The sequence below is a fragment of the Lipotes vexillifer genome, unplaced genomic scaffold (genome assembly GCF_000442215.2).
Source record: "Lipotes vexillifer unplaced genomic scaffold, Lipotes_vexillifer_v1.1 scaffold1008, whole genome shotgun sequence".
Classification (NCBI taxonomy): Eukaryota; Metazoa; Chordata; class Mammalia; order Artiodactyla; family Lipotidae; genus Lipotes; species Lipotes vexillifer.
The window spans coordinates 362,843-373,445 of NW_006772616.1; the positions used below are offsets into that span (position 1 = coordinate 362,843).

General features: G+C 32.3%; 1 protein-coding gene across 1 annotated transcript in view; it reads right to left on the bottom strand.

The window, feature by feature from the left end:
- Positions 1–10,603, bottom strand: part of TMF1 (TATA element modulatory factor 1) — a 28,737-nt gene that overhangs the window by 12,914 nt on the left and 5,220 nt on the right. The window contains exons 3-8 of the mRNA XM_007447642.1: positions 9,821–9,924; positions 9,039–9,165; positions 6,659–6,764; positions 2,305–2,447; positions 1,761–1,927; positions 1,307–1,463 (exon numbers count right to left, since the gene is read on the bottom strand). Coding sequence (XP_007447704.1) covers positions 1,307–1,463; positions 1,761–1,927; positions 2,305–2,447; positions 6,659–6,764; positions 9,039–9,165; positions 9,821–9,924 — 804 coding nt within the window. The remainder of the gene's footprint in view (positions 1–1,306; positions 1,464–1,760; positions 1,928–2,304; positions 2,448–6,658; positions 6,765–9,038; positions 9,166–9,820; positions 9,925–10,603) is intronic.

The following is a 10,603-nucleotide window of genomic DNA, read 5'->3' on the forward strand; positions in this document are numbered from 1 at the left end:
CCTGAAAAAGTTAAACAAAAGATTACCATACGACCCAAGCGTATATATCTAAGAGAATTTAAAATATGTGTTCACACAAAAATTTGTAAATTAATGTTTATAACAGCATTATTCATAATAACCAAAAAGTGTAAAGACTTCTGGGTATATATCCAAAGGAAATGAAAACACTAATCTGAAAAGATACAGGCACCCCAATGTGCATAGCAGCATTATTTATAATAGCCAAGATATGGAAGCAACCTAAGTGTCCATCAACAGATGAATGAAGACATATACATACATATACATACATACATACATATATATATATATATATATATATATATATATGGTGTGTGTATACATACATAGTATACGGTGTATATATATAGTGGAATATTACTCAGCCATAAAAAAGACTCAAATTTTGCCATGTGCAACCACATGGATGGTTAGTAACATAAGTCAGAGAACAACAAATACTGTATAATATCATTTATATGTGGAATCTAAAAAATAAAACAAACTAGTAAATATAACAAAAAAGAAACAGACTCAGATTTAGAGAACTAGTGGTTATCAGAGGGAAGAGAGAAGTGGGGAGGAGAAAATTAGAAATAGGGGACTAAGAGGTACAAACTACTATGTATACAATAAATAAGCTACAAGGATATATTGTACAACACGGAATATAGCCAATATTTGATAATAACTAAAAATGGAGTATAACCTTTAAAAATTGTGAATTACTATGTTGTACACCTGAAATTTACATAATATTGTACATCAATCAACCACACCTCAATAAAAATAAATAAATAAAATTTAAAAGTGTAAATAACCCAAATATCTATCAAATGATGATTTTATAAGACAAAGCCTGACAAATGTTGGTTTTCTTCCTTCATTTGAGGTCCATGGACTCCCACAGATGCTATGAATGAGCTCAGGAGTTAAACAGATTCTCCTGAAATTATATGCAATGTTTAGTATTTATCTGCATTCGTGCATTTCCCTGGTAAGAGCATCCCTAGATTTCATAGTGTTCTCAAATAAGTCTGAAATTCCCCCCAAAAACATAAGCAATACTGGTATAATGTAAGCATCACTTTAACAACAGTTTAAAAAACACACAATTGATTAAGCTTGGCACAATCCAGTACTCTTAGAAAATGAGCCCAACAGGATTTGTAAGCCCAACAGGATTATAAAGAAAACGTAACACATGTGCCACTACATAAGGTTTGATTCCAATTAACAGATTCTTTATTTTGCAGAAGCACAAACAAAGATTTTAAAGACTAATTTTTCATCTAATGCTTACTTGAATCACTAATGTTTCTTGCTGCTGACGGGCTTCTTCTTGGGCCTTCTCCAGTGCTGCAGAAAGTTCTTCTTTAGCTCTCATTTCACGACTTAGAGCAGCTTCCTGGGCCTCACTATCCTTTGCAGCATTGGCTTTGTGGAGATCAGTAAGTTCTCTTAAAAAATTAAATAGATGATTTTTAGGTTAAAATAATATAGTTAATTACATGGCCATATTAATGAAGTTTGCAGGTAGATTTCCATGAGATCTACAGAATGAGGAAGAGTTCACCACACAATAAGCAGTGACTACAGTGAGGACTCTCTGTCGAATCTGCTTTAACCAGTCACAAGTTCATACAGAGGTAAGTTTATAAATGTTACTAGTGATCAGATAATGGAAAAAGTGTTTCTTCAACATCCTGCTCTGATAACTGATTTTAAACGAGTTGCACATTTGTTCATTTTCTTACTTGTATGCACTATCAAGAGCAGCTTGAAAACTTCGGTTCTTTTCTTCAAGTTCATTCATGTCTACTTGAAGTCGGCCAAGATCCTTCTCTTGGCGTTCTACCACAGAATTTAGTTTCTTAATATTTTCTCTATGTTGTTTCTCAACCTCTTCTTTGCCATCAAGGACCTATATTATAAAAACAAAGGTATTTTTCAATAAAAAACACCACAGGAAATAATTGTATTCCACGATTCTCAAGTATTATAATAACGAAGAAGAATCTTAACATTCACTTCTTTTTTTTTTTTTGGCCACGCCGCAGGGTATGTGATATCTTAGTTCCCTGACTGGGGACCAAACCGGCGCCCCCTGCAGTGCAAGCGTGGCAGCTTAACCACTGGATTGCCAGGGAAGTCCCAACATTCACTATTAAATTGCTTGGAAAATTCTTCCCAAACGATATACCTCAATAAATCATCCCAAATGTTTTATAAACCCTGGCCATATGTTCATATTGGAAGTAATAACAATATATATATATGCAGAGAATGGTTAATATTCACCTGTTTTAAATGTTGTAACTCTTCTTCTAGGTCTTTAACTTTTTTGTTCAGCTTTGCAATAATATTTTCATTTTCTCTGTCTTTAGCTCTTAATTTCTTAATGATGTTAGAATTATGCAGCTGCTGTTTTGAAAGTTTTTCTCCTGGCAATGGCAAAAAAGTATAAATTCAAATAATGATGATTCTCTAAGAATGTGAATAGAATGTTTTAACTAACCAGTGACATAAAATGACAGAATATTTGAAAAATCACAATGCTGTAACAGTCAATGTTAAACTGATTTGGACAGCATAAGCCATGAATGCTAAAATTACTAGGTAGAAGGATGGTGTGGGAACAGGATATTTACAGTGTTAAAGAATCACTCCCACATATTATAAATTACAAAGGGAAAAAAATGTGCTCTTACAATAGAGAAACCTGGTCACCATCTTAACCAAACATTCAATTTTGATATCACTAATTGTGCTACAGCCTGACATTATGAGTCCACTGATGTGATGGAGTGGTAGGTGCACAATATCACCTATTATATTTCTTACTAGAAATCTGATCTGAATCTAATCATGAAGAAAGTGACAAATTCCTGAACATGGGGCATTCAATGGGACAACTGGACTCTACAAAATCTTTGGTATCATGAAAAAGATATCCTAGATTGCTGGAAGACTAAAAGAACATAATGGCCAAATGCAATGAACAAACTTTGATTGGATTTTGGGGCAGAACAAATAACCAGGTATGAGAGTTATTTTTAGAGACAATTGAGATAAATGATGCAATACATGCTGGAATACACTTCTGAATTAATGCTGATTTTCTTAGGTGTGATTATGATGATGTGCTCGTCAAGAAAAAAATGTACTTGTCCTTGAGAGATGCAGACTGAAGAACTGAGGAGTAGACTACAGATTCAATGCAATTCCTATCAAAATTCCAACAGCATTTTTCACAAAAATAGAAACAACAACCCTAATAGTCAAATGGATCTGCAAAAGACCTCAAATAGCTGAAGTAAACCTGAGCAAGAACAAAGCTGGAGGTATCACATTTCCTTATTTCAAAACCTATTACTAAGCTGTAGTAATCAACAGTATGGTACTGGCATAAAAACAAACATATAGGCCAATGGAACAAAATGGAGAGCCCAGAAATAATCCACATATTTACAGACAAGTGATCTTCAAAAAGGATGTCAAGAACACACAATGAGGAAAGGACTGTCTCATCAATAAACGGTATTGGGATATGCATATTCAGAAAAATGAAATGGTACCCCATCACGCATCATATACAAAAATCAACTCAAAATAGATTAAAGACTTCAATGTAAGATCTGAAACGGTAAAACTATTAGAAGAAAACATAAGGGAAAAGCTTTCTGACATAAGGCTTGGGAATTATTTTTTGGATATGATTCCAAAAGCATAGGCTACAAAAGCAAAAACAGACATATGAGATTGCATCAAACTAAAAAACTACTGCACAGCAAAGGAAACAACAAAGTGAAGAGACAGTATGAAGAATGGAAGAAAATATGTGCAAACTACACACTAATAAGGGATTCATAACCAAAATGTGTAAGAAATCACAGAACTTGATAACAAAAAAACAATTAAGCCAATTCTGAAAATGGGCTAAAGACATGAATAGGCATTTCTCAAAAAAGGCATACAAATGGGCAACAGGTATCCAAAAAGGTGCTCAACATCACTAACCATCAGGGAAATGCAAATTAACACTTAAATGAGATGTCACCTCACACCTGTTGGGACAGCCATTATCAAGAAGACAAAAGATAAATACTGGAGAGGATGTGAAGAGAACCCTTGTGTACTAGTGGTGGCAATGTAAATTGGTACAGCCACTATGGATAACAGTATGAAGACTCCTCAAAAAATTAAAAATAGAACTATCATATGATCCACTGATCCCACTTCTGAATATATATATCCAAAAGTAATGAAATCAGTATCTCGAAGAGATATCTGCACCCCTGTTCACTGCAGCCTTATTTACAATAGCTCAGGTATGGAAACAATCTAAGTTTCTGTCGATGGATAAATGGATAAAGAAAATGCGACACAGATAGATAGATCTACATACAGATAGATAGATAGATAGACAGATAGATAGATAGACAGATATATAGGTAAGATATAAATATAGATATAGATATAAATATTATTTAGCTTAAAAAAAAATCTTGCCATTTGTGAAAACATGGATGAACCTAGAGGATGAAATAAACCAGACACAAACATGGCATGATCTCATTTATATGTGGAATATAAAAAAGTTGAATTTGTAGAAGCAGAGAACAGAATGGTGGTTACCAAGGGCTAGTGGGTGGCGGAAATGGGGAGATGTTGGTCAAGGAGTACAAAGTTTCAATTACGTAAGATGAATATGTTCTACAGATCTAATTTATAGCATGATGGCTAAAGTTAATAATACTGTATGGTAGGTACACCTATAACTTGCTAAGAAGAGTAGATCTTAAAAGTGTTCTCATCACAGACACAAAGTGTGTGAAGTGACTGATACATTAATTAGCTTGATTGTGGTAATCATTTCATAATATATACATATATAAAAAATCACATTGTACACCTTAAATACATATAACTTTTATTTCTCAATTATACCTCAATAAAGCTGGATAAAAAAAGAATTTAGGAGTGGAATGATATGATATCTGTCACCTACTTTCAAGTGGTTTGGCAAAAGGGTAGTATATGCGTGTGCAGAGAGATATGGAGGAGGTGTGGCTAGATGTTAACAGTTGATGACTCTAGGTAATGAAGTAATCAGTTACTCACTGTAACGCACTCTCAGCTTTGAGACTTTCAGCTCTTCAGCTCTGAGTTAAAAAATACTTTTAGGGTATACAGAAGTATGTGAATATACCCATAGATGAAATCATTCTATTTTCTCTATAAAGAAGTTCATTAAGCAAAAGAAAACATCAGCTCACTCCCTGATTACATTAGTAAATTCCAACAAAGTGAAATTTGATATTAATATTCTTAATAATTTTATTAAATTATGAAACCATGTACTTAGCCGTCCCCTCAGTCTCTAATGTTGTAACACAAGACAGTATCTGACTGCAAGATGTCTTGAGATACAATTATGTGTTTCATGTATTTTAGTGCTAAGATTGCTTTATAATTATCTGTGCACCTATATTTCCCTCTCATTAAACTATAAGTTCCTAAAGGACAGGGAATGTGTCATATTTATTACTATATCAAACACAATATCTGACATATTAACTGTTAAATATTAGCTGAATAAATGAAAAAGAAAAATTGGGTAAAACTAACTTTTTCAAATGAAGTGATTATTTCCAATTGTCCTCAAACACTTACTCTGGAAATTCACTTAAGTGCAGTAATTTAAGTACAGAAATGTTCATCCCACTACTGTTTGTAATATTAACATTTTAGAAATAAATGTATAACCTTAGGAAGAGTAAAACAAATTATAATATATCCATATAATGGACTTTAACACAGCCATTAATAATGGTAACAAAACATTTAACGGCATAGGGAAATGTAAAAGAAAGAAAATTAGATGTATGATCTTAATTATGTTTAAAAATGTAATAAAATGCATTAAAAAGGAACTAGAAGAAATTAATATTTCCTTATAAAATTGAATTATGATCTATTTTTTTCTCTTTCTTCATATACTTCCTATAACTTCAAAATTTTCTGCAAGTAGCAAGCATTACTCTTATAACTAAAAAACTTTAAGAAAAATTTATTTAACCATCCTTTCCAAAACTACCTTCTTTCCTATGACATTACAGAAAGAAATTAATTCAATGTCCAACTGTGTTGTTTTACCTCATGAAGAATCTTTAATTTTCATAACCCTGTTAATTATGAATCTTTTCATAGAGAAAGTACTTAATAACTAAAAAATTAAAACATGAATGTAAGAAAAAATTCACTATCAAATGCCAGAACAATAAAATGATAGCACATAGTACCCAAGCTAGAGATTCAGATACTATATAAACTCCAGAATTATAACTTTCAAATACCTTGGTTTAAATGAGGGCTCTAAAACCTGTTAGAAGCTTTCTTAGGGAAGCACAAAATTCTATTTCTCAAGGAGTTATTTTTTTACCTCTCTAGGAACAAAAAGCTACATACATTATACCTCTACCTCTCTACATCTTGCTCCCCATTCTTCCATGAATTGTTGCCTACCATTTCTGAGGTTTAAGTCCAAACCGTTCTTGCTTCCAATATTTTTTCATTAGGAAGCAGCAGCTAGTCACGTGGTATCTTCCTGTTCTCACAATATTTTTCATAACCAACTAAATATTTTACGTACCTTCTTCCATTAACCCTCGGATCTGCTCATCTTTCTCTTTCAAAAGGTCTGCCGTTTCACTACTATTTAATCTAGTAGCAAGTTCTTCTTTTATACTTTTGATTTCCTAATTAAAAAAGAAAGAATATGAGAAACATAAAGCATAACTCTCATTCTGGGCATAGTTTTCAATTTTTTTCCATATCCAAATACTCACATTCTCAATAAGAATCCATAAGTTTTGTACTGTTAACCTGAGTTTATATTACCTTAGTTAATTAAGTTCAAAGTGGGCAACTTTGAAAATGACATAGAAGACCTGAATTCAGACATAAACAGGTTTTAATATGGAAATGGAAATGAGAAGAAGTTAACTTACAATACTCTTTTTGAGTATCTCTACACATATTTTCTACAGGTTAAGCATTATTTTTGAAACATTCAACTAGTATATCTCCATTTTTCACTGTATTCCTTTTCCTCATCTGAAACTCACTGCACTTACAAACAGGTTGTGAACTGAGAGAAAAAACATAATTTCATAAGGTTCGATCTACTTTAATAAAGCAGAGATTCAGCAGAAACATGTTAAGATACTTTATCTTTTAAAACTACAATGGAGAAGTATGGTGATATGAAAAGTGTCCTATGATTTTAAACTTGGTTTTTATGATGCTCTGAAACTAAAAATAGCTAAAATAAACTAACATTTATTAGGTATTTAAACCATGCTTTGTATCCGTTATCATTTAATCCTTACAACAATCCTGGGAGGGAGGCACTTGTACTATTCAACTACACAAGTAAGAAAATTAAGACTAAGAAAGCTTGAGTAAACTTTGAAGGTCAGAGAGCTATAAAGTGGTAAGAGTTATAACTTAAACCCAGGTCTGTGAATCTTTAAAGCCCATGCTCTGAACTATCTACAACACTGATGTCCATTTCCAACTGTCAAAATTTCATCCATCTAGGTCCAGTTAAGAATGTCATGTCTTCCATGAAATCTTCCTCAGTTCCTCTGATCAGAATTCATCCTCCATGATACCATTTCAAAGTGCTTATTCAACTGCCTACTACTATACATTTGTTGACGTTATTTGTCTCCCAACAGTAGAAAAGCAAACTCTTCACTTAAGGTAATTAAATTCACCTTTGAATTTCCTATGGATCCTAAGCAGGGGGTTCATACATGGCAGTACATATAAAATGTGTTAAAACGTAGGACGCAAGTTTTTTCCACCTATAATTAATGGTTTAGATCTATTTTAGATCTATAATTCAAAGTGCACTACAGAAGACAAACATTACTTAAAATCTACTTTTTGTACTGTATTCAGATGGAATAGAGCAAGAACACGAAGAGTTAAGTTGGTTAGATAGTCTCAGGTTATTATTAGCGTCTAAAATGATACTAATTAAAGTTGCTAATTAAAGCAACCAAGCAGAGTATATCATATTTCTTTTCTGTAAGAATATACAGAGAAAAATTATAAATATTAACATTGACATTCATCAAGAAGGGGGAAAACAACCTCAGAAGGGCAAATACTGAGAAATGCTATAATACTTGGGATACAAGCAATAATTACTAACCTTAATTGGTTACCAATATCTGAAACAGCCAACTGTTCCAAATTATAAGAATTAGAACAAATAGTTCCCCATCAGGAGCAATTTTGCTCCCAAGGGGACATCTGGCAATGTGTGGCAACATTTTCAATTATCACAACTGAGGGAGGATTAGGTTGGGGCTGAGGAGGGAAGGGTGATACTGGCATCTTGTAGGTAGGGGCCTGGGATGCTGGTAAATACCCTACAATGCACAGGACAGTCCCATACAATATAAAATTATCCAGCCCAAAATGTCAGTAGTGCTGAGGTTGAGAAATCCTACATTAGAATAAATCAACATTTTATTCTAATATTCAATGTCACTAATCATTAAGAATTTTTATTTTAAAATTACTTTGACTTGAAGGAGTATATATATATGTGTGTGTGTGTGTGTGTGTGTGTGTGTATATATATATGTTTGAAGCAGAAGGGAAAAATACCAAATGAGAGTAATGGTAATTTTTAACATTTATAGAGTGCCATTTAGATTTAAGTGTTATTTATTTTTATTTTGATGGACTTATCATTTACAAAAATTATTCTAAATATCCTTGCTATATATCTTGCAAGGACTTACACATAAATTATACAAATACTGGCTTAGATTTTTTTCAAAGTATCAAAAGTCTGTAATCCTAGAGGTGCGAAAAATCTAAAATTTAAGTGTTAACATACTACATGGTACCCTTTTAATCTTACTTCTTTTTTCCCGTACCAAAATAATAATGTATTCCTCAAAAAAATGTCTCTGTAGAGTTTATTTAATATTATTTTAAACTTTCATTACCTTTTTAGCAGCATCTCTCTCTTTGCAGGCTAGCTGAACTTTCTTTTCTGCTTCTGCAATTCTTTGAGTAAACTCATCTTTCAAGGAAGAAATGCTGCTGCTCTCTTCTTTCACTCTGATCATTTCACTAAATTTAAAATAATACTGAGACTGAAAATACTTGTTTATATATTCTAAAATTAACAGATGAGTTCAGTCTGCAAAAAAAAAAAAACTAACATTCTCTTCAACATACACTTTACTAAAAATAGATTAATTTTAGGCCTGTTAACTTTTAAGAGAAAAATTACCTGCTTAAGTTATTTTAAATCACTTCAAAGAAAACCCACTAGAAATTGAAAATGTCACCAATACATAATGTGTAAAAATTACAAAAAGGCAACTAAAACTTTTCACTGTTAAATCTTAATTGTGTCACATTTTACTAATCAGCTCCTTAAAGCAAACTAGTACTCAGTATTTTTTTAAACTATAACCTCAGTTTTCTCTAAATATACCTTTCAAATCTCTAATACTAATAGGTTATTAATAACAAAAGGGAAGAGGTTTTTTTTGTTTTTGTTTTGAAAAACACCTCTCTTCAGTGCCAGTGGTAAAAGAGTAAGATAATTTGAGGAGAAAAGTAATCTCTAAGGGTAGAATGGAAATACCATTCAATTCTCAATAATTATAAACAAGTTAAAATATAAAACATTTCCATTTAAAAAACATTCTTAAGTAATAACCAAGTGTATGTACCACTAAAAAATGTGTAAAATTACTCAGATTTGTAAAGTACTTACTCTTTCAGATTATCATAAGCTTCTTCTAGAAGTGCTTTTTCTTTACTAAGAGATAATAACTGAGCTTCCCTTTTATCCAGTTTCTCATTCAGAAATTCAACTGTCTGGATAAGAAGAATACACAGAAGTCCAACATTTAACTTTAAAAGACCATTTTTACATGCAGGTGAAAAAGTAAAGGCCACCGAATCACTGTAATTAATAAAACAGCATTATCTCATAAAAAGAATTAAAAACAAAACTGGGAACACAGCAGACACAGAACAGCAAGAACTCACACAGAATGGGTAGGAGGGTAGAAATTAGTACTACAACCACCTAGTTGGTAGTTTGGTAAAACACTTTGGAAAACAGTTAAGCAATATCTAGTTAAAGATCTACGTACCCCTTCATGTAGAAAATTCTACTTTTAGGTGTACCTCAGAGGAGAAAACATTTACAGCAATTCGTTTGCAATAGCAAAAATGTGGGAAGAGTGTACATGACCACTAAAAAAGGAAGGGAGATGAGATGCGATCAAAAAGATCAAAGAGGGGCTTCAAAGCTTCTACTAATGTTCTCTATCTTATCTGGGTACTGGATATACAAGTGTTTGTTTCTCCATATTATTCTTCAACCCAAACATGTAACACGCAACATTTTTAGCATGATACATTGCATTTAAAAAATGAAATTAACTTTAGAAAATCGATAGGCATGTAATTTTTAAATCTCCAGAATATATCAGTATAAAGCTAAGCAAAAAGGAATGGTTAGACTATCTTATTCCTTAGGTCCTGCTGA